This window comes from Mustela putorius, unplaced genomic scaffold (assembly GCF_011764305.1).
Source record: "Mustela putorius furo isolate JIRA1106 unplaced genomic scaffold, ASM1176430v1.1 tig00001419_pilon_pilon_pilon, whole genome shotgun sequence".
In the NCBI taxonomy this organism is placed as follows: Eukaryota; Metazoa; Chordata; class Mammalia; order Carnivora; family Mustelidae; genus Mustela; species Mustela putorius.
In genome coordinates, this window is record NW_025421736.1 from 165,680 (window position 1) to 189,884 (window position 24,205).

Sequence of the window (24,205 nt, forward strand, 5' to 3'; positions counted from 1 at the left end):
CTCGGCATTCTAGCTGCTCCCCGTCCAGTCACTTGTGCACATGTGCAAACACACACATGCGTACGGAGAGACACATACTAGCTCATATGTGTGAGCACACACACTCGAGGTGGTCCTGAATGCTGTCTACGGTATCCCTGCTCTTCCCTTCTTAGCTGCTGTTGATTTAAAAAAAAAAAAAAAAAAAAAAAAAAAGCCCCTTTCCCTGTGAGCGTAAGAGTCACCATTCAAGACCGGTAGCTTTCCATTCCTACGGAGCAACGTCCTCCGGCAGCTGGGTCTCCTCTGGAAGGGGCTCTCTCTGCTTGCAATGGACGGAACAAACACAGCGGGGCTGTGGTGTCCCTCCAGGTGCGTTGGGAAGGAAGAGGCGAGGTCCGGAGCAGCGGGAGTGGCAGCAGGTGAGCAGCACCTGCTGAGGACCCCTCCCCCGACCACCCCCACCTTGGGCACCTGCTCACCTGTCCCCCAAGTGACCAGAAGGGGGAGCAAAGGGGATGTTTTCACAGAGTAAAGCTTATATTTGCCTCTTGCCTGAATGTTTTTACTTAGGAAAGTACATGTATTTTTCAGAGCAGCCCAGGCAATGCCTGCAATCCCAGCCGAGTTCTCCATGCTCTTGTAGATCGCGTCACCACAGCACTAACGCAGGTGTAACCTTTCCTTGCTGCACCCCAACACCGCCTTTCTGGGGTCTGATGGTCCATTCACCTTGACCCCTGGCCGGGTGCAGGGGTGAGCCACAAAAGAGATGCCTCCCTGTCAGCCTCCGCAGCTCCTGTGTGTGAAGGTCCCTGTGAACCTTCGCAGCCACAAGGGCCAAGGCGTGACAGCCCCTCCCCACACTGCGGCACAAACGGTATTTTGCTAGCAGCCCAACACCCCCCAACACCCCCAAGCAAGGAGGGAGAGCTGAGTCTCTCTCTCCAGGTGTTCTCAGAAGAAAGGGACCCAAGGGAGAAAGAGGGGTCTGGGGTGCCCTCCGAGCTGACAGGCAGCTAGGGCCCTAGAGAGAGCAGTTGTGGGAAGGTGGCCTGGCCCCGGACTCCCCAGCAGGAGTGGAAACATCTCATCACTTGGCAAACACTAGAACCACATGGAGCACTGCCCAGGAGCACCCACTGCCCAGTGAGACCTGGAGGGAGGGGCCGTTGGTCTAGCAGCTGGCCATCACCCGGATGTGGATCTCCAGGTGGGGGGGGGGGACCCACAGAACAGAAGAAGGGGCTTCTTCTTACAGCAGAGCTGGGCCAGATTGGGGGCAGGAGCGGCCCATCGACTCTAGAGGCAGCCACTGACCCTCTGGGGCACACTTGTCATGCCTTCTCTTCCACCCTAGGAGTCCTCAGCACTGTCCCACTAAATTTCCTTTGGTTAGAGACAGGGGCACCTGTGTGACTCAGTTAAGTGTCATGATTCTGGGATCCTGGGATCGAGCCCCACATCAGGCTTCCCGCTCAGCCGGAAGTCTGCTTCTCCCTCTGCTCTTCTGTCTGCTTGTGTCCTCTTGGTCTCTCCATCAAATAAATAAATAAATAAAATTTTTTAAAAGTGGACTGGCGGGGACAGGAATGGTCCCTGCCAGAGGCTCCATGTAATGTGCCGTTTGGGGTGGACACAAGGCACAGCCCTGGGGAACCACCTGTGCCCGTGCTGCCACCCTTGGGGTGGGTGTCATGTCTGAAGAGCACGACCTCCTTCTTCCTACCCTGCTGGGCGAGTCACCTCCCTGAGCTGCCTCCCCGCGTGAGCCGCACAGGCCAGTCCCTACGTGGAGTCCCAAGCAAGGACAAGGCGGGTCCCGGTGACCGGTGGTGCTGCACCCACTCCTCTGCTGCCCTTCCCAGGAGCCTCCTCCATGCCCCTTCCGCTGACCGCAGGTACAGGCCAACCTCATGCAGGACCCCCCCCCCCAGGAGAGCAGGTGGGTTGTGCCGTCCAGGGTCAGCATGTCCTGTGTAGGTAAAGGCCAAGGAGTGGCGAGGTCCCCACCAGGCCCTGCGTGGGGTTCCGGGTCACGGGGGCTTTGCACAGGTGCCAGGGGCCAACTGCCCCCAAATCTACGCAAAGGAAATAAATAATAAAATCCAGGTTCCCCTTTTTGCCATCAACTCAAATGATGGTTGAGACAGCTTTTAGGTAGATTGTTTAGTCCTCGTCTCTGCCGAGCTCTGTGCGTACAAGGACTTGATTCGCAGGTCTGAGGGAGCAGGGCTCAGTGTGGCTGACTTTGGGTTCAGTGGGTGCTCCCTCAGGACGGGCACCTGGGTGTCAGACAGGACCTGTCTGCTGGCTTGTACACCAACTCTGTAGAACAGGACCCAGGTGGTGGGGGTGAGGACGCATTCCGGGAGAGCCCCCGTGCTGCATCAATCCTGGCCTTCACGCCTGCACGGTTTCCACCACACCTGTCCACACCTGCAAACCAGCCAGCTCACTGCAATGGTTTCCACCTGAGGAGTGGTGAGGAGCCTGGTACCTGCTCTGCTCAGCACCGAGGCTGTTCCCTCATAGCCTCTCTTCAGAGGGGGCCACTTACTTCTGCATCCTGGGGGCAGCCTTGGATCCCTGCTTGGGAGTGCAGGAGGGTCTTCCCGCATGCTCCCTGGTCATGGGTTTTGCCCTCGGGGCCTCTCCTGAGGAGGTCAGAAATACCGCTGGGCTTTCAAGGATCCAAAGTTGGGGACAGGACTGCTGGCCTCAGCTGTGGCCGGACGACCCTCAGAGGGCTGCTTTGCTCTGCTCTCAACTCGCCTATGAGCGGCTCTGAAGGGCAGAAGGTGCGCACTCCTGGGGCAGCCCCCCACCTGTGGGGGCCAGGAGCCAGCAGGTAAATATTCCCGTTTCTCATCCTTCCAGTGATGGTTAAGGGAGCCTTGAGTTTGGCCTTCACACTGGTGTCTCCTCCCCCCTGCCTCTCTCCTACACACGCCTCACTGCAGCACCCTGTGGGTCTTCGGCAAGACCGGCAGCCTGGCCCTCCGCCCTTGGCCTTCCTCCGGCAGGAGACTGAGCCCAGTGCTGAGCCCAGGAATGGCAGCACTCAGGACACAGGCCAAGCACCCATGTCACAGGACCTCAAGGAGGAGCCTCTTGTCCTCCCAGAAGCCTTCCAGCAGCCACGACTGCTTGACTCCTCCTGCCCTGTCTGGTCTAGACCCGCCTAGAGCCGAAAGCTTGGAGTCACACCTGTTCCATGGTCTAGTGTTGAAGATGTCTGTTTTCACAGACATCCAAAGAGAATGGTGTTCTCTACATGTAAAATACAGAATCCAGTGTGCATAATAATAAGCTTACTAAGTTGATTTTCGGGTCTATTTTTTCCTCCTTTTTCTGGCTGTTTGGTTTCTAACATTTCTGATCATGCATTTGTTGGTCTGTGTTTCAGAACTAGAGACTCAGGTGTGAAGGCCATCTTACATCACACGCGGCTCACTTCACAGTGGTGCGGGCTGCTTTGCTTTCATTGTCTTGCCTTAAATTCTTCATTGGATCCCCCGATCTCTCTCTGGTTGCAGACAAAATACAATAAAAACCCATGTATAGAAAGGAGACTGGAAAAAAATACACCAAAACATCAGTAAGAGTTGTCTTTGAGTTGCTATAAGAATTTTTTTTTTTTACCTCCCATTTTCTGCCCCTCCCAAAATTCCCACAATGACCATGAGCTCTTTATAATGGAAAAGACAAAACTTTAAAAAGACAAATCCTATTTTGTACGGTGTTTTTGAGAATGGTGATGAGCACCGACGTGCCCGAGCTCTGATCTCAGCCTGTCCGGAGGGCAAGTTTGTGCGCGTCTCACCAGAGTCCTCAGATGGGTACTTTTCTTGTGGTCAAATAACCTTGTTTTGCTTGCAGTTAAATAATGCAATTTTTTTAATTCTTGGTTTTTCTGGGGATGTTTCTATTTGCATTTGGGGGGTCTCTCACGGGCACCTACAGTACAGGTAAGGATGAAGAGATGTTCGTGCAGGAGAACAGCTGGGGAACAAAGGCTGCCGGCCTTCCTCATGCTCACCTAGTGTCTAGCGCAGGGCCTGCACATTTCCCCATAATAGCATGACTGTTTTCCATATTACTTTTCTTCATATCTGTCCAATATTTCAATTAAGTCAATATACCTTTAGTTGGTCAAAATTTGGATTATTTTTACTCTTTCAATATTTTAAACAAGAATGTGTATAGACGTTTTAATTCAGGATGCTCTCCTTAGCCAGGTCTCCGGAGATCAGAGTCCTGATGCTAGAGACTTGCTCACGTCCATGGGGGGGTTGGCAGGCATCAATACATGTGCCCAAGCCCTGCACTGAGCTCCAGGGCGAGGGCAGCAGCTGCACCCCTGCTCTCTCGGGCTCGTCTCCCACAGCCTCTGCCAGGGTTAGGGTTACCCAGCTCCCGGGCTCCAGCCCCCCAGCGACCAGGAGGAGGATAGGCCACCCAGCAACACACAGAGGACAGCGGCTGCCCTTGGGGTGCTCAGAGGTTCTAGGGCAGAAATAGGGTGGAGGGAGGGGGTTCTTGAGAGGGGCAGGGACTAGCCGACCCAGTGGGGAGCCACTGTGGAGTTTAAGAGGGACAGTGCCCAAGAGAGTCAGTTATCATATGGTCTCACTTACTTGTGGAGCATAAGGAATAACACGGAGGACATGGGGAGACGGAGAAGAGAAGGGAGTTGGGGGAAATCAGAGGGGGAGAGGAACCATGAGAGGAACCATGAGAGACTGTGGACTCTGAGAAAAAAACTCTGAGAGTTTTGGAGGGGCGGGGGTGGGGGGGTTGGGTGAGTCTGCTGGTGGGTTTTAAGGAGGGCACAGATTGCATGGAGCCCTGGGTGTGGTGCATACACAATGACTCCTGGAACACTGAAAAAAAATCAAATTAAATTTAAAAAAAGAGAGAGAGAGTGCCTGCTCCAGTTTCTGTTTAAAAACTCATCTAGGGGGCACCTGGGGGTCTCAGTGGGTTAAACCGCTGCCTTCGGCTCAGGTCATGATCTCAGGGTCCTGGGATGGAGTCCCGCATTGGGCTCTCCGCTCAGCAGGGAGCCTGCTTCCTGCTCTCTCTCTGCCTGCCTACTTGTGATCTTTCTCTGTCAAATAAATAAATAAAATCTTTAAAAAATAAATAAAAATAAAAACTCATCTGGCTGGAGGGCCAGGTGGGTTCTTGGACATGGGGGGCAAGTGGGTTCTCGGACGCAGGCTGAGGCCGGGTTCCTGGAGGAGGCTTTTGATGCACAAAGACGTAGGAAAATCAAGGTGGTTTGACGGGAGGGCTGTGTGTGTGAAGGGGCAGACATAGGAGTGACGGGGTAGGGATGGAGGTGGCAGCCATGGGGATCTAGGGCAACTCCAGTTGAGACGCTGGAGAAGAAACCGGAAAACCCAGAGCATCGCTGAACAGGAGCAGGCAGGGAAGGCTCACGTGCGTCTGAAACGTCGTGGCCCCTCAGAGCCGCTCAGGCCCTCTGCACCTCAGGGCTCACAGCAGCGTCATTACAATCTTGAAACTTTGCAAAGCACAGGCCCCCTGACTGGTGGAAGGAGTGGCCTGGAGGTCAGCTGGGGGTGGTGAGTCAACGCACGCAGACAACTGAGCCAAGAAGCCAGGGAGGACCCAGGATGGAGCCAGGGACGGGGTCTGCAAGACAGCTGAGCTGGAGGAAACCCTAGGATCCAAGGAGCAGTTGGAAAGGGGACGAGAGGGAGGCACAAGCAAGGTCAAAGAGGTGGAAGGAAGGTGAGCGATATGGGAAGGGTCCTACTGAGAGGGAGCTGTTCCAGGGAAAGGGACTGGGGCTTGTCCAGCAGCTGAGCTGAAGGGCCAGCTGCGGGGCAACGTTAATGATGCAGAGAACCCGGGGGAGCCGGAGGCGCTGAGGTGAGGGTGCGAGCAGGCATGTGGTGACTTCCCGAGACGGACGAGGGCCGTGGCACGGCGTGAAGAACTCCTGCCTGACAGCGAAGGCAGAGCAGAGGGAGCTGGTGGGCGCTGGGTCCCGACGGTGACACAGCAGAGGGGTCCGAGGCCCAGGCTCCCTGCCAGGCGCAGAGGGGTGCACGTCTCAAACAGACACACGGAGCACTCTCTGCCTCTTCCAGCTTCAGTCAGTAGCAAAGTCTTCACAGACATTCTGCTTCGTGTTCTTGACAGCAGCCTTGGAAGGTTCCGGCGTGCCGGCTTACCAGCTGCGCGTCCATTAAGACTGGTCCAGGTCCCCGTTCTGCTGCTGGGGCTGTCCACGTGCCAAAGGTCTGGGGCATTTATCAACTCAATTTGTGGAGAGGCGTGTGATTTTTATAGATAGTAGTTTAAAATTCATATGTAGTGAATCTGTCCTTTTGCTCACATTTCATAACCTTTACCTGTGGTCTTCCCAGGGCTGCACTGGTCCCAGGCTCTGCAGGGAGGACCCAGAAAGGCCCTCAGAAAGGCCCACCACGCTGACCTCAGCACCCGAGAGCCAGGGCTCCCCTGGGGCCCCAGAGCCAGCAAATCCCGTTCTCTGTTAGACAGTCCCTACAACCACCTAGAGGCATCAGGAAAAAGAGCCACCTCCTCTCTTCTGGCTTTCTGTGGAGAATCTTTTAAGATCTGAGCAGACTAACCCCTTCTTTCTCACTCACACGCGTGCATAAACACCCATGAGCACACGCACACGCTGATCTGAGCCCGACCGGCTCCCCAGCCGTTCCGGAAGGAACACTGAGAGTGACCACAGCCCCTCCTCTCTCGCCTCAGTGACCCTGCTGAGATGCACGCAGATCAAGTACATCTTGGGACAATCCCCAGGGAGCCTGTGGCATGACCTCGGAGAGCACTGCAGGGCTAAATCTTCTCACGGTTCCAACACAAGCAAGGGTAGCTCCTGGACCCCCGGCCCCCGAGCTGGGCCCCCCACCAGAAACAGCCAGTGTCACACCAAGCAGAGTTTATTGAGGCGCTAGACTGCAGGGAGTGTTTGCAGCGGCAAAGCGGACGCTGGTGTGGCCAGGGCCGGGGTGCGCACCCCCTCCCAGCATCTGCGGGCTCGGGGTTAGCATCAAGAGCTACCTCTAATCTCCCCCAGGGCCCTTCTGGGGGGCCCTTCCCTGCTTCCCCCGAGCTCCATGTGGGGCAGTATGGGGGTCCCTCTCTTTATCCCTGTGGTCAAGGATGGGGTAATCCTTTGAGATTCACTATAAAAATTAAAATTCCTTTATAAATCACAGGGGAGGGGCAGGAGGGGGTGGCCTGGGAGCCTGGTGCCACCAGCCACCTCGAGTCTCGGCTTCCTCTACGACCCTCCCAGTTCTGACCCCAAGTAAAGAGCAGAGGGCGAGGGTTTGCAGGCACAGAGAGGGGCAGAGACAGAAACAAGGAGCTAGGAGGAGATCAAGGGGTGGAAGAGGGGGACACAGAGAGAAAGAACGGGTCAGAGGGAAAGTGGAGAGGACTCCTCTCTCCTGCGGCCCCTGGGGAGCACGGAGGAAACTCCCCGACGTCGGTTCCCACGCGCCCCCAATCCAGTTCTTGCCAAAGCCGCGGTGGCTTCTGGAGAGGCGCCCAGCCCGGCGGCCCCTGCAGCAGGAGGGCGGCGGGCGGCTACTCCAGATAGATGTCCTCTGTGGGGCAGGCGTACTCCAGGTGCTGCTGGTAGTACTCCAGGAAGGCGCGGCTGGGGGGCAGGGAGAGGGTCTACCAGCCATGCGGGCCCCCCGAAGCCGCCCCTGCCCCCCGCCCGCAGCTCTCCCTCCTCACCCCCGGGGCGCGCCCCTCATCCCCAGACCCCACTCCTCCGCCCTGGGGCCTGCTGAGCACACGCTCGGGGAACTGTGTCCCTCCCGTCCCAAGAACACCCCTCCTGCCCCAAGTCTTCAAATGTGCTTGCCACCCACTCCGGACCCTCGGTCCCCCTCCCTCCCACCCACACTCTCCTCCCCACCCTGTCTGCTCCCAGGCCCCACCTCCTGCCCGTCTTCCCAGCCCTGAGCTCCCACCCGGGCACTCCCCACCCCACTCACCCCACGCTCTGGGCCACGGGCCTCATGGACTCCTGGGAGACGAAGACGTGGCAGGCGAAGCGGCTCAGCAGAGGGTGTTTGGTGATGAAGCCGAAATAGCTGCGGGGGAGGGGGGGTTGGTGTGGGTGGGGGGCGTCAGAGCACCAACCCACACCACACCGCTGGGTCCTCCCCACCGGCCCCCAGGGACCCAGAGACAAGAGTCAGGAACAGAGGGCTCAGGGACAGAGGAGGGATGGAAAAGGTGTGAGTCCCACAGATTAAAGGTCTGAAGGCGCCTTTTTGGGGTCCAGTCCAAGCACGGTGCGAGGCACCTACAAGGGGTAAGTGACCTGTGTGAATTTCTCTGGGACAGGGAGGGCCCCCCACCCGGAGCCTGCCCCTAGGCCACAGGGTGGGGGCTCGTTCCCGCCTTCCTGGTGCGAGTCGCCCAAGCCCAGCCCCACGGCTGCTCCCGCCACCTCTACAGCCAAGATCTGAGCTCTGAGCTGGGCTGGGCATTGGCCCCAATCTGCTAAACCCTCATGGAGAAAAAGCTCCCACCCTGGCTCGGTCACCGGCTGGGGTCACTTCCCCAGCTCAGTCTCATTCAGCCCTCTCCTGAGTCTGCCCCGTCCTGCTCGTCTAAGACATTAACAAAACCTGGTCTGGAGGGAGGGCCTGTTAGAGCAGTGCAGCAGAAGACCCGAAGACTCCCCTGACAGTGGCTGCTCCAGTCCACAGCAACTGGACTTGGGTCTGTGGTTCCACAGCATGGGAATCCACATGGCAGAGACACTGCCAAGACGCCATGCTCGTGTATCTATGACAGCCTTGTCTCAAACGCTGTGGTCAAACAATCACACCTATGGTCACCAACACTCAGATGTCGCTTACCAAGCCCCAGGCACAACTACTAGTACTACTAGTACTATGACTACTAATACTACTACTATTAGTACTACTAACCCACATACCCCTCCCAACAGCCCTGTGAAGTAGGTGCCCTGATCTACTGTCTCTAGAGGACAGAGTTGAGGCCCAGAGATGGTCAGAAATTTGCTCAAGGACACACAGCCGGTGTGGGACCTTACAGGCCACATACTCCAGCCTCATCCAGGTCCTGCAAGTCCAGCACAACCCTCATCGCTGCCTGCTTCACGACGAAGAGAGGCGTTAAGGGTTCACCTAACACTATTTCGTTAGCGCCTCCTTATGTGAGAGACTGGGCTGAGTTCTGAAGTGACAAATACTAGGAAGGTCTGGGCCAGGACAGTAGTTCCTTGGTCCCGTCCGCTCCCCCCACAGCCTCCCCTCCATCCTGACCCACCGGTCTGATCACCTTTCTCTCATGGGCTTGCACTTGGGTCCGTGTTCAAGCAACCAGGCCTGATTCTCTGTTGTCCGCCCCCTGCCAGAGCCGTTCTCAGCCCACTGCCTACCCGGGCCTCATGCAGACCAGTCCTTGCAGTACCAGAGCTGCCCTGTTCGGCTCTGACCCTGCTGAGGCTTGACCCCATGCCCCAGGCAGCAGACACAGCCCTTCTCCCCACCCTCGTTACCACAGAAATGCCCAAATGATACAAGTGCTGGACCGCAGATCCGTGACAAGCCTCAGCTCCGGTCCCCACGTCCCTCCTACATCTAACCTGCCCTTGATGACCGGCTCCCCCCATAGCCCACCAAGTCTTTTCGAGCCTCTGGTTGGCCCTTTCTTTCTGGTGACATCCTGTTTCCTTCATCGAGGACACCGGGAAGAGCAGGCAGGAGCCGGGCTGGGCAGGAAGCCTGTGCACTCACCCAAGCCGGTTACCGCTCTGGTCCTCTCGCTGCCCCCCTGCTGTCCCTTCTCACTCCGCCTGTCTAGTTGGCCTCCACCACAGTAACCCACCTGCTCCCAGCTGATTCTCTTCCCTCCGTGTCTCCCTCCCACTCCAGACGGCCGGTCTGACGGCACTGCATCTGCACCTGAGTGCCACATGCCCAGCACGTCGGGCCTACTCACTCCACACTCCTTCTCCAGGTGTAAGGGTCACTCTCTGCCCATCACCCAGGAGGCACATCACCCTTGGTTCTCCCTCCAGGCCAGCCTCTACATCCCATCAGCCTTGGGCCTGCCTGTTCCACCTCCTAAGTGCCCCCAGCACACTGTCCCTGCACAGCCTCGGCAGCACCTGGCCTCTGGCAGGAACACACGGGGCCATCCATCCACAGGGCAGCCAGGACCAGCTCGGCCACCTGGTCACCCCATGACAACACTGCAGAAGGGACTGAGTACAAGCTCTGTGACGGATCCCAGTACTCCTGGTGTCTCTCCAGCCTCATCCGAGCTGCCCCCCAAGACACCTGGCGCCCCTCACCCACAGCCTTAGCTCAGCTGGCTCCCTGCCAAGACCCACCCCGTGACTTATCTTCCAAGGCTTGCAGAGTGGACCTCAGTGCCCTTCCTGAGCCCCAGGAGAACTCACCCCACTCTCTACAGGTCTCTACAGCCCCACACAGACTTCTGCCAGACCCCAACAGGTGCTTCAAGCATATACTTGCCTGTGTCTCTGTTTCCCCACCCAGACCAGATGAGAGCTTGCCTGAACCCAGTCTCCTGCACCCAGGGCAGACTGGGTGCCATGTGGGTGCAGGTGGGGCAGTCAGCGTGGGGGAGGGGGGCTTGTATCCAGGCAACGCTCAGGGCTTGTGGGGACTCGGGGGGTGAGGCCCTTACCAGCTGTTGCGGGGATGGCAGCCACAGAAGGAGATGTTCTTCATCTGGAAGAAGTGACTGCAGTGCTGGAACTAGAGCAGAGACAGCCGAGCATGCCCAGTTAGCCGCGGGGCCTGGGGCGCCTGCCAGATATCCCTCCAGTGGCCCCTCCCGCCTTAACCCATGCCCAGCCGCCCCCAGGCCTCAGGCCCCAGCACTCCCACCTCAGGGCCTCCACTCAGACTCAGTTTCACCCCCCGAAGGGAAATCTCGAGGTCACAGGAGGCAGGAGGACGCAGGTGGACGGTCAGCTTCCGGGCAGTAGCAATCTGGGAAGAAGTTGGGGGCAGAGGGCCTCAGGGCCCTGCAAGGGTGTCTTTCTCTCCCCTGGGTGCAACATTTCACATTACGGATGAAGACTCGGCTCTAACCCTCGAAGATAGGAACTGGTGGTCTCAGCCACTCCTCGGGCTCAGGCCCAGCTCGCCACCTGTTTGCACTAAGCCTGCCACTCCCTTCTGCTCCTCCAGACATGACCACGGCCCCCCAGCCCTGGCCTCCTCGGTGTCCATCCCTGTGGGCTGGATGGGAGTGCTCGGCAACAGAGCCATCCTGGTCCTCTGCTGCTTCCCCACTAGACCACAGGACCAGCAGACGGGCAGGCTCACTAAACGTCTACCGAGTGAACGAGCCAGTGAGCAGACGACTCCCAGGAAAGGATGTGTGAGAGTCGGTCTTGATTTACAGACGAAAGGAAGACGGACTGCAGGAAGGGTGGAGCTGGGGGGACGGTGGGGGCCCTACTTCAGGCGACCAAGCTGCAAGGGCAGAGCAGGCGGCAGAGCACGCCGAGTTCCACTGAGGGTTTGAGGGAGGGAGAGACCTGCCAAGCTCTGCCCCAGGCCTGTGTGCCCAGACCCTAGTCAGAGCTGGGATCTCTGCCCGAGGCTCCCAAGGCACCATCAGAACCCTCGGCGGCCAGAGGCCCGGGTCCTCCAGAGGCTGGGCCAGCCCATGGGGTTGAGGGGGGCCGATGACCCCGGACTGACCTTCTGCATGGCTGCACACAGGATGCCGTTGCCCTGGTGACAGGGCACCTCTACAGAACCCAGGAACTGCACGTCGAAGCGCTCCACCCAGCAGGGACTCCGCTTGCTCCCTGGGGAGAGGGAGGCGTCACCAGGGGCCCAGAGCAGGCGGAGAGGGCGGTGAAGCCCGGGTGACAAGCTACCCCTTGGGGATGGGCCCTCACCTAGCAGGTCCTTGGCAGGGCCAGGTACCGCATGGGCGTAGAAGGCAGGGAAGACCCCACGCTCCCCTGTGCGCATGTTGAAACCGCGAAACCAGAAGTCATCCTCCTCGGCTTCCACCAGCACCGGGTCGTCCACATCCAGCTCCAGCTCGTCCGGATGGCGAGGGATGAACCTGAGGTCCGGTGGGAGGTGGGAGGTCACTGGGGGGGAGGGAGGAGACCCAGTGGGTGGTGTCCACCCCAGTCCCACAGTGTCTGTGGACCAAGGCTGGGGGATCACGGACAGCAAGCAGGGAAAGGCTGTACCTGAAGACAGCCCGGTGGGTTTGCTCTTTCTCCTCCCCATTGACCAAGCAGGAAAAAAGACCAAAGGACTCGGTGCCTGAGACACAGACACAGGGAGAGACAGACACTGAGGAGGCAGAGGAAGGAAAGTACTGGAAGGCCTAGCTGCGTTCCTCCCCGATGCACCCCTCAGCAGTCTGGTGGAGGCTGTCCCGAGTCCCAGAGGGACGGAGACCCTGCCCATCAAGGGCCGGAGGCAGAAGAGCTCTCCCCATTCCGCTGCGCACCCTGCGCAGGGGGCCTGGGGAATGCTGCAGGCACATGGTCCTGGGTAAGAGGGCAGCGCCTAGCCCTGACCACCCTCGGACCCTCGGGCTACCCGGGGCCCGCTGGGGACCATCCCCCTTGCCCCACCTCCCACTCACTCGAAGAACGAGATGTGCTGTTGACAAAGACGTTGAGGAACTTTTTAGAGAAGGTGAGGTCAGGGCTGTCCGGAGAGGCGTCCTCCGGGCCCTGACCACCACCCAGCAATGCGGCCGCCGTCTCCTCCTCGCTGGCCTCGCCACCGCTATCCTCCGAGCCGTCGTCCCCCAGGCCCGCGCAGCGCCGCAGGCTGACCAGCTCCAGCTGCGTGTGCTCGTCCACCACCAGCGTGTACTTGACCGCGTCGTACACCAGCGAGGCGTCCAGCGGCGCGGCGGGGCCCACGCCCCTGCCGCCAGGGGGGCCCACCTTGTCATCGGCGTCGCCCTCGTCCTCTTCATCCTCATCGTCCTCCTCGGAGCAGGCGGCGGAACAGGAGCGGCCCGGCCGGGCGCTGCGGCCTGCGGCAGCCCACAACGGCGTGATGGTGTCGCGCGTGGGGTTGCTGAGGAAGAGGCAGGGCCCGGGCTGGGCGGGGCCGGGCCGAGGGGCGGAGGGCGCCGGGGGTGGCGGCCCGCACAGCGTCTCCATGTCCACCAGCTCCACGCCGCCCCGCCCTGCAGGCGCTTCCGAGCCCTCGGTGGCCCCGTCGGCGGGCGACGCGGCCTCCCCGGAAGGACGGGACGCGGGAGACAGGCACTGGCCGGGGCAGCGGATGGGCGAGGAGCCCTCGGAGATCATGCGGCTCACGAGGTTGCTGAGCAGCCAGGGCGAGTCGGCGTCCTCGCTGAGGTCGGGCTCAGACTCGGACCCTGATTCGTACTCGCTATTGGTGTCGTCGGGGCCCACGGGCAGGAAGGCGGGGCGACGCGGGGGCTCACAGGGGGCCTCAGGCTCGGGCTCGGGCTCAGGCTCGGAGGCAGGCGATGAGGCCTCCTCGATGGAGTTGGTGAGGTGCGAGGAACGGCCGCTGCTGCTGCTGCCGCCGTCGCTGCTCAGCTCCAGCTCCGTCTCTGAGATGGACGAAATCATGCGCCCCAGGCGCGCACCCCCCGCGTCCTCCGAGTCGGAGCCCGGCGAGGACAGCTCCTGGCTGCTGCGCCGGCCACCTCGGCCCCCGCTGGAGCGGCTTCCCAGGTCGGCCTCGATGCCAGGATCCGAAGAGGGCGAGGCTCCACAGGGCGCAGGGGCACCCGCGGCCGGTCGGTTCCCTTCACAATCGCAACCCAGGCGCACAGGGGACTGCGCCCCGCGCGGGCTGGCGTCTGCGGGCTGGAGGGACGCCGGCGACTCTGCAGAGCAGGGATTATGTATCAGCAAGCCCACTCGGCCCCCTTCCTCTTCCCCTTGCCTGCTCTGACCCCACCACCAGCACCACCACTCTGCTCACCTCTGAGGGGCTCTTGGGGAGGGGAGCGCAGCACTGTCTCCTGCCAGGAAGCTGGAGGCACTGGGGCAAAGCCTCCATTGTTGTTCAGGGAGTCCTGGGGGTGGGGTGGGAGAGCCATAAGAAAGCAGCGCTGAGGGGGGTCTCCAGCTTTCAGGGGTAGGACAGGCTGCCATGGGCAGCAGAGTCCCAGATGCTAAAAACCCAGGTTAACTCCAGGATGTTGTGGGTGGGTCTGGATGCTCACCTGAGCTCCCAGCGTAGTCAGATGGAGAGTGGTGGGCCGGTTCTTGTGGGGTTCATCCACGGAGGGGGAAGGGATCAGGGTCTCTGGGGCAGGGGCCTCCGACACAGGGCCTCCTGCCTCCTTGCCCTCCCCTTCACCTTCCTCCTCTTCCTCCTCCTCCTCTTCCTCCTCCTCATCCTCCTCCTCTTCCTCCTCCTCCTCTTCATTGTCATCGATCATCTCAAACTCCTGGAAGTCATCCTGGAAGGAGCAGATGGGGTGCGGCTGCTCCGAGCGTCCTAGGGAGAGACTGTCCTGCAAGAAGGGGGGACAGGCAGAGCTGGGCCAGAGCTCAACAGTGACTTGGGGTTCCAAATCCCAGGACAGGGGAAAGCAGAAGCTATGAATTAAGGGAGAGAAGACTCCAGTTCACTCTGCTCCCCACCAACTGAGCAGTTTTTTTAAAAATCTGCTTAGGGGGCACCTGGATGGTTCAGTCAGTTAAGAGTGTACCTTCCTCGGGGGTCATGATCCATGTGTCTGTCCCAGGCTTTCAGCTCAGTGGGGAGTCTGCTTCTCCCGATCCCTCTGCCCCTCCCCCTGCTCATGCTCTCACTTGCTGTCTCTCTAAGATGAATAAACAAAAAAAACCTTCTTTTAAAAATCTGCTTAAGGGGCACCTGGGTGGCTCAGTTGGTTACGCGACTGCCTTCGGCTCAGGTCATGATCCTGGAGTCCTGGGATCGAGTCCCGCATCGGACTCCCTTCTCAGCAGGGAGTCTGCTTTTCCCGCTGATCTCTCTCCTCTCATGCTCATTCTCTCTCTTTCTCTCTCTCAAATAAATAAATAAAATATTTTTTTTTTTAAAAATCTGCTTAAGATACAAAAAGATCATTCCTGTTCTTGGTAAGAGCTCAAACTCCTAAGCTTAAGGAACAGATCTTCTCAGGGTAGCTTCAATCCACATGCCACCCTATGTTATCTCCAAAGCCCATCACATCTGACACCAGCACTCCTTCCTTCATGGCATTTTAACCCAATTCACAATCCCTGTATTCTGCTGCACCCCCCTCCCCCCCACAGGCTGCAAGCTCCACCAGACAGGCCCATGTCCATATTGTGTACCAACATATCCCACCTTGAGAACAGGACTTAGCCTACAGATACTCATTGGAGTGCATGAAGACAACCCAGGATTCACCAAGCCTGCACCAACCTCAGGGCCTTTGACACACTTGATAGCTTTGCCAGCAAATCCCCGCCTCCCTTATCCGCCCAGCTCCATCCAGTCTTCCCCAAGGGCAAGGTTGGGTGCCATTTCCCCTGGAAAGTCTCCCGGAAGGCCTCAGTGTCTGTTGGGTCCCCACCCCTTTCATTGTCCCTAGTGTGCTCCCATTCCTTGGAACTCAGTCCTTGATATTCAGCCAGCCAGCCAGTGCCTCTGACATGTCTTTCTCCCCTACTGACTTACAAGCTCCCAAGGACAAGGGCAACACTTGCCCCATTCTCCTTCCACACACCCGGAATCCCCAGTACTTGCCACATGGCGGTTCCTCAGAAATGTTTTTGAATGAATGAAAACAGAAACATGGAGAGACAGGGAGGGGGTGGAGAAGAAGCCGGAGATGGGGAGAGAAAAGATACCAGGGGTGGAGACACAAGGCAGAGGAGGCAGGAGAGGTGGGGACAGGGCTGGGAGGGAGACAGCAGGAAGGGGCGGGGTCTTCCTAAAACATGGTCTGAGGACTGAAGGCATACCTCCCCTCCCCCAAGCTAGCCCAGTGACAGGGGCCAGGAGAGGAATGCTGAGGACAGCCCTCTGTGGAGGGTGTACAGTCTGAAAAAAGAAAGGTTTGATATCAGGAAGACCCTGAGCCAGGAGGCCCACAGGGAGGAGACAATCAGAGGGTTTCTTATTTCAAGGCTGAGCTCAGACCCACACGAAAACTCCAAGTGAACAGTAAACAGAGCCAGAGTGAGGCTCTCCCTCGAAAGGCTTCCAGTCCCCCAGCCCCTTGCCCACCTTCTCGCAGTGGTCCGAATCATAGCTGAGGCCCAGGCCACAGTCATCGGTGATCTCAGACAGGTCCTCATCATCAAATTCTTCCAGGCTTATGTCCTGGGGAGGCCTGGGAGAGGAGACCATGGTCAGAGAGCAACGACAGGGCTCCCTAGAGAGCCATAAACTCTGGACTCCCTCCCTGCCTGGATGCTGGCCCTATGGAGGGACCCCCCCCCCCCAGCTGCTAGGCCCAATGGTCTCCAGAAAACCCAACTCCCAGAGCCGCATACTGCCATCACCTTGAGCCCCAGGCTGTGCTCTTCAACAGATTTCCCCCACAATCTGAGCCATGACCAGCCCAGAGGAGCCTCTTTCCCCTCAACCCTCCTCCCACTCCTCCTCTCTCTTGGAGAGCCAGCAGCCTCTCCTCCCTGCTCCCCTGGGTCACAGCTTCAGCCTCAGAGGAGTCGGCTGAGCAGAGTTGGGGGAGGGAGAGCTGAAGCTGCAGTGGCAGCTGGGGGGGGGGGCAGGTAGGCCTGCTCAGCGAACAGAGTCTACTAGCCACTTTGTCTCCCCGCTCCTCCCCGAGACAGGTCTACACCCAGGGATCCAATCCTCTCTCCACCTCAGCCCCTTCCCCCAAGGGCTGCAGGCTTGATTTCAACTCTCTCCCTCCCTGAGCCCTACAGGCCAAGACAGGCCTTTACCAAAGACAGGCCCAACAAGGCCAAAAGGACACTGCCAAGCACAGAAGGTGGCTCAGTGTCCTGCCCACACAGGCTGCCGGGTCAGAGGCTCAGCCCAGGTCCTCCACCCTTGATGGGTCAGCTGCCCAGGCTGGGTGCGGCACTGGATCCCAGCGGGATGGGGGGGGGTCATTAGGGCTGGAAAGGGGGGACGAGAATAGGACAAAATTAGAGACCCTGCAGGGAAGGAGGATGGGGAGCAGGAGTCAGAGGCCTTGGGAACAGAGAGGAGACTGGGGCTTGGGTCCCCAAAGGCGATGGGGGTGGGGTGGCAGGGCCGGGTCGGAGGAGGCTGGGGACTGGGTCGGGGAGGGGGTTGCGGGAAGATAAGGGCCTGCCAAAGCCCGGGGCGCCCGAGTGCGTACCTGCAGCCTGGCGGCGACAGCGAATGAAAGGTGGAAAGAGAAAACATCTCCGCCCGATCCGCCATCTTCTCCGGGGAAAGGCCTGCCGACTGCGGCGGGGGGAGGGGTGCGCGGAGCGACGGCCCCGCTCGCCCTTCGTCGCTCCCTCTCTCGGTCTTCAGCCCTCCCCGAGTCACCTCGTGACACGCCCTGCGACACCCCGCCCGCCGACACACCTCGACACCCTGCCAGGACACCGCGGCAGGCGAGCGGCGGCGCCGCAGGGGAGGGGAGAGGAGAGGGAGGATCCGGGAGCGGAGGGAGGGGACAGCGGAGGGAGGGAGGGGGCTGGCGGGGAAGCTGGTTGGAGGAGAGAAGATGGTTTGACGGAGAGGCTCTGGTTCGGGAACGGTCGGCTTTGGTTTTTCCGGGGGGTGGGGAGGTGAGAAGCGGGTTGGCGGCAGGGTGGGGGCGAGATCAGTTCGTGTACAGGAGGGTCTGCGGGGCGGGGGGGGGGGGGCGGGCGGAGAGGGAGAGCCTTCGGTTTGAAAGCTGCGGGGGGACGTCGGAGGACGGCCGCGGTCCGGGTCCACGGACCACTGGTTCGCTGGGAGGGGGAGGGGCTCGTGGAAGGGCGGGCGCCGCCCGGAGTTGCGCTGGCGTCCGGAAGAACCTCAAGAGTTGGGGTCCCAAGCCTGGGCCTGGGGGCGGATCCAGACCCACGCAGGGCTGGGAGCTGTCCGCCTCTGGGTGCTGATTGGGCCGACGGAGACGTCTCGCTAAAACGTGCTGATCGCGGCTGAAGGAGCTGTTCTCCCAGAGGGTGCTGATCCGTGCTGGACAGAGACATCTGACCAGGGAATGCTGATCCGGCTGGATTCCAAGTTGATCCTACAGAGGTTGCGGGTTGAACTTTCAGTTCGGTACTGAACTTTCAGTGCACAGTACAGACTACGCAGGCTGGACAGAGGTACTGATGCGCATTGGGTGATAACCCTGAGGCTATGTTCATTCAATTGGAAAAACTGTTTCTTGAGCACCAACTATGTGATTGGCACTGTTCAGGAGACTGACATATTCTGACTTTCTGACTTGAAATGGAGCTGCGTGGGGAGAGCGATGGTTGAAATCCAGCTGGAGGAGTTAGATTAGATCAGGGTCAGCAGGCACTGGGGTGGGAGAGGGCAGATCAGTGTTGTGAGTACAGTTGATAAAGTCGGGTTGGAAGGGCAGATTAGGGGGGCATTGTGGAGAAGATTTGGCTAAAGAAGGAGGCTGGATTTTCAACAAGAGTGCAATGAAACTATCCTTAAACTACCCCCCGATGGAAATTATGTGCCCTGAAATTTCCTACTTCTGTGGAAAATTATATCTGTGCGAAAGATGAAGCACTTGATTAATGCCTGGAAACCACAAGGCAGAAGGAGCTCATGCATGTTGGGAAGGACAACATCATTCTTTTCTTTGAGATAGAAGGGCTATAGCCAAGGTCAAATTGTGCCCTATTTTGTGCCCTAACCACAGTTTACATTTGTCTCAGTTACGGTATTTTTCTAAGAATGGTACTTAATAGTTTATGTTATCCTCGCTAATGAATGAGAGCTGCAAGACAGCAGATACACTATCTTAACTCTCTTTGTACCTCCAAGCCAGTTGGATCCTAGAACACAGCAGGTGCCCAGCAAATATGTGAATGAAGAAACAAATGAATGAGAGGACTTAAGGACTTTACCAGGTCTGGAGCATTAAATCCTTGTCATGCTGTCTTTTCAATTTTAGGAGCACTAAGAACAGTCCCCATTTCTGAGTTTCAGGGACTCTGGACATACTAAAAACTCCCTGACTACCCCCATACTAAAAACTCCCCCACAAAAATCCAGATCACTCTCTAGAATTCACAAAGAGTTTCTACCCCCACTTCCCAGATTTCCTTTCAATCCTGTCTTGTCGTCACACTGGCTAACTTGGACATCCACATAAATGACCCATCCAACACCCTGGTAAGTCAATTCCTTGACTTCTGACCAGCCAACAGTCTTTGACTGTTTCAATTCTAGTGACCTCTCCCACAAAAAGTGTCAGGATTTACCTTTTCCTGGAATTGCACCAACTTTGAATGAAGCCTTATATTTCTAAATCCCACCTCAAGTTATCATTCCCGCAATCCTCTTCAAGACTCTTCCCTTCTTTTCCTCCCACTTACCAGATGATTTGCCTCCAGATTCCAGGAGTATAAATGTCATGAGGTCAGGGTTTCCATGCCCAGTTTTACCTCTGAAGTCTTCTGTCTGTCCCCAGAATACAAATGGAAGGTCATAAGCCTTAGGGTCTGAGAGATTGTGGTACCAATCTTTATCTTGTGATCAATTTTCTGAACACAGGCAATTTACTCAATCCTATGGACCCCAGTTTCTTCAACTGTACACTGATGCTATGAGGATCACATGAGATAATGCATGTAAAGCTCCAGGCATGGGCTTTAGCTCCTCATCATGGTCATTCAATGTTCCTCCTCCCCATGCTCCTCGCACTAGGACCCATTTGCTCCCAAGCTCTCAGGACTCTGCTCTTCTCAACTCAGGGATACATTGATGAAAAGGCACAATCTGTGGAAGGGGTTTATGATCCTTACATGTCCCCACATTTCATCAAATTTACATGTGTTACCTCACGTGATTCTCATAGCATATTTGTATGAATGAAAGATCCCCAGGGACCTGACCAACCCTTCCTTGAAGCTCTCCCCTCCCTCAGCTTGTGGACCCTTTGCACTATTATTGGTTTTCCTCTTGACTTCCTCATCACCTATTGTCACTGTCCTTCCAGACTTCTTTTCCTTCCCTTTCCAGCACTTTAATAATTTGGCTTTCTCTAAAGTCCACTAATGGAATGGGCAGCTAGTACAAAACACAGAACTGATTGGACTTATATGGGAAAACTGAAATAGCAACAGAGCTTGCGTTTCAGCAATCCCAGTCACAGATCAATTCTAAACAGTCAGAGGACATTTTCTGACAATTTTCTCATATATCAGAATATAAGTAAATGCAGGGTGTTGGGGGAGCTCAGTCAGTTGAACATCTGAGTCTTGGTTTCAGCTCAGGTCATGGACCTCAGGGTTATGGAACTAGAGCCCCATGTCGGGCTCCATGCTCAGCACAGAGTCTGCTTGAGTTCTTCTCTCTCTCTCCCTCTGCCTCTCACTCATGTGTGTGTGTGCTCTCTCTCAAATAAATAAATAAATCTTTTTTTAAAAAAAGAAAGAAAATAAATAAATATATACTAATCTTTTATTCTATTCAGCATAGAAGTCACACAAAACAGTAAAATGCCAGTGGCTAAAACTATATATAATGATGATGAAAAGCTTAAAAGCCATACTTACTAGGAATGGTGTCATAACCGATAAATTCACCACCTCCTCAATTTTGATTTTAAGCATCCAGTTCTCCAACATCACCTCCTGTTTTTCTTGCTTTATTACTGTGTCACCATGACACCCACAATTCCTTGACCTAATAGGAAACCTGTTCCAACTACTTTTGCTATGTAGAAGATTACCACAAAGTTTATTGGATTAAGACAATCATTTTACTCTGCTTAGAGTTTCCTGATCATAAATTTGGGATTTGAAAGTCCTTGACTGGGGCTTCTTGCATGGTGTGGTTACAGTCAGAAATTGGCTAGCCTGGATGTTCAAGAGGGCTCACTCACAAAGCCGGCAGCAGATGGTGACTGTTGATGGAGAGCTCAGCTAGAGATGTCAACCAGCATCTACACATGGTAGTCTCAGGGTGGTGGGACTTGTTACAAGATGGCTGGCTTCCTCCAGAGTGAGTATCCTAGGAGGGCCAGGCAGAAACTGCATGGCTTTTCTGATATAGCTTTGAAAGTCATATGGCATCAATTTTGCTATACCTACTGATCAAAGCAGTCCCAAGCCTAAGTAGATCAGCTACTTGTACTTAAACCTTTGTCCCACCACTATTTTTAAAAGAATCTGAACTCAGGCACCCTCCTACTTATGACACCCCGGTTAAACTTAACAAAGCCTGAAGTGAATTGCTGTCTCTACCCTCTTCCTGAACAATATAAAGAACCTGGAACACTCTAACTGGATTAAGTCCTGTCCCAATTTAAATTCTATTATGCATTTTAATTTTCCTTTTAAGGACACATAAGGCCTTGTTAATTTTTGCTTTAAACACTGTTTACTTAGATTCATCCAAATGTTAACCTCTTCCTATGTCTTCATTCTTCCTATTTCAGACCTTCCTGTGATACCACTTTGCTTTTGTCTGAAATACATTCTTTTTTAATGTTAAAGGGAGTTCTTTATTTTTTTATTTTATTTTTTGGAGGGAGAGCAAGCACAAGCAGGGATAGTAGCAGGCAGAGGGAGAAGTTGGCTCCCTGCTGAGCAAGGAGACAGATGTGGGACTCGATCCAGGGACCCTGGATCCATGACCTGAGCTGAAGGCAGCCACTTAACATCCTGAACCCCCCCACCCCCGCCAGTGGCCCTGAAGTATATACTTTAGCATTTTCTTTTTGAGAGCTCTAGGAGATAAACTCTCTATTTTTCTAAGAATGTCTTTATTTTGCTCAACTCCTGAAAGATATTTTTACTGGATATAGAATTCTAGGTCAGATAATTAGTTGCCGTCATCAATGCAAAGATGTCACTCTTCTGTCTTCCCTGAATCGCCTTGTTGCCATGAGAAGTCACCTTCAGTCTGCCATTCCCTTGATAGTCATTTATCTTTATTCTCCGGCTGCATTTAGGACTCTTTCCTTTGTCTTTGGTCTTCTGAAGTTTCAATACAGTGTATCTAGGATTATGGGTTTTTCTTTTTCTTTTCTTTTCTGCCTGAGGTTTACTGAGTTACTCAACTGTGCAGATTTCTCTGTATTGTTTCATCAGTTTGGAGATTTCACAGCCAGTATCCCCTGGAACACTGCCTCCCCTGCCCCCTCTCTTCTCCCTCTGGGACGCCACTCAGACCCTCTGGACCTCCTCGTTTCAGCCTCCATAGCTCTTAGCATCTTTTTCACGCTCTCCATCTCTACATCTTTCCAGGCAATATTCAGGATAGTTTATTCACACTTTACTTCATAAATTCTCTCTTCAGCTGCTTATTATCTGCTGCTAAAGCTGAGCACAGAGTTTTAAATTTAGTTGAAATTAAAATTCAAGTGACACTCAATTAAATTAAAACTTTCATTTTAGAACTTCCGTCTGGAGCTTCTTTCCAAAATGTTTGATTATTCTTCATAGTTTCTACACATATTTTCAACCTTGCCTTTTATTACTTAAATTATATTGAACATAAGCCTTTTATAATGCATTTGATAATTCTATTACCTGAAATAATGTCTATGACTACTGTTGGTTTGTCTCGTGATTCCTCATTATCTTGCTGTTTAATTCTTGCGTTTTGTTTTTTCTTTACCTTAGAATGCTCATTAGCTCTGGGATTGTATTTATGGGAAACTCTGTGGTCTAGGAAAAAGGTAGGTATCAGAGACAATTTGTGTTTGCTTCTACCAGGCTCCTATGAGAATTACCAAGACCATTCTACATTCAGTGTCCCACTGAAGGTTTCTTGGACCACCCTGACCATATGAATTGGAATTGCCAACTTATATGAGGCCAGCTTCTTATTCTAAATTTTCAGCCTCTGTCTCTCTATCTCTATCTCTGATTCTCTTTCTCTCTCTCTCTCTCTCTTTCTCTCTCTCTCACATACACACACTCCATTTTGCCCCAAATTTAAAACAACTTTCTTTGCAGTCCCCAAAGGACAGAGTATATCTTTCATTCACGCTTATAATTTAACTCTTTGAAGTACAAGCTTTGTAGAGGATTGGTTTCTTATTAAATTCTCCTCCTTGAGCAGGCTCTTTGACTTGTCTCTGTCTTCTACATCTCAAAGGGTACATATTTGTTTCCTAGGGCTACCATTAAGAAGTACCACAAAATTAGTGCCTTCTCTCACATTTCTGAAGGCTAAAAGCCCCAAATTAACATGTTAGTAGGATCACGCTCTCTCCAAAGGCTCTAGGAGAAGACTCCCCCTTGCCTCTTACTAGCTTCTGGTGGTTGCCTCCTCCTTGGTTCATAGATGCATCACTCCAATCTCTGCTTATATGGTCACATGATCTTCTCCCCTAGGTTTTGGTGTCTTATTTCCCTCTTATTATTATAAAGGTACCAGTCATCAAATTAGGACCCAGTCTAATCCAGTGTGACTTTATCCTAACTGGTTTTATCTGCGAAGACCCTATTTCTAAATAAGTTAACTTTTTTTTAAAGGTAGGCTACATGCCCAACATAGGGCTTGAACTACAACCCCAAGATCAAGAGATGCATGCTCGGGTGCCTGGGTGGCTCAGTGGGCTGAAGCCTCTGCCTTCGGCTCAGGTCATGGTCCCAGGGTCCTGGGATCGAGCCCTGCATCAGGCTGTCTTCTCAGCAGGAAGCCTGCTTCCTCCTCTCTCTCTCTGCCTGCCTCTCTGCCTGCTTGTGATCTCTCTGTCTGTGTCAAATAAATAAATAAAATCTTAAAAAAAAAAAAAGTTACATGCTCTGTGGACTGAGCCAGCCAGATGCCCCAATAAGGTCACATGCTGAGGTTCTGGGTGGATATGAATTAGGGAGAGGGGAGACGCTATTTAACTATTTATTTACAGCATAGACTATAAACCCCAAACTCAAGTTCTGTCAGTTGACCAAATCCCTCTGATCAAAAGCACAGTGCTCCCCTTATCTCTCTGACCTCCTATCTTACCTAGTCCCTTATTTTCTTACTAGATTATCAATGATTTTAGAAAACACGTTTTAAGAAAATAGTTTGTCCAGGGATGCCTGGGTGGCTCAGTTGGTTAAGCCTCTGCCTTCGGCTCAGGTCGT

General features: G+C 55.1%; 1 protein-coding gene across 1 annotated transcript; it reads right to left on the reverse strand.

Annotated features, from left to right (window-relative positions):
• Positions 1 to 6,919: 6,919 nt before the first annotated feature.
• On the reverse strand, positions 6,920 to 17,755 carry MAPK8IP2 (mitogen-activated protein kinase 8 interacting protein 2). The gene is made up of 12 exons (XM_004775344.2): positions 17,314 to 17,755; positions 16,224 to 16,329; positions 14,221 to 14,514; positions 13,977 to 14,070; positions 12,646 to 13,878; positions 12,242 to 12,317; positions 11,936 to 12,108; positions 11,733 to 11,842; positions 10,908 to 11,012; positions 10,705 to 10,775; positions 8,007 to 8,105; positions 6,920 to 7,660 (listed from the first exon to the last, which is right to left on the reverse strand). The coding sequence occupies exons 1-12, from the start codon at positions 17,376 to 17,378 to the stop codon at positions 7,588 to 7,590; spliced, it is 2,499 nt and encodes an 832-aa protein (XP_004775401.1). The 5' UTR covers positions 17,379 to 17,755; the 3' UTR covers positions 6,920 to 7,587.
• Positions 17,756 to 24,205: the final 6,450 nt, after the last annotated feature.

Bases quoted from the DNA above. Each gene is read 5' to 3' on its own strand.
- MAPK8IP2 (XM_004775344.2), bottom strand. From the start codon at position 17,378: ATGGCGGATCGGGCGGAGATGTTTTCTCTTTCCACCTTTCATTCGCTG. The intron at 14,071-14,220 runs GTGAGCATCCAG...CCCCACCCCCAG, and splicing joins TGACTACGCTGGGAGCTCAG to GACTCCCTGAACAACAATGG. The intron at 11,843-11,935 runs GTGAGGGCCCAT...CCCTCTCCCCAG, and splicing joins CCCTGCCAAGGACCTGCTAG to GGAGCAAGCGGAGTCCCTGC.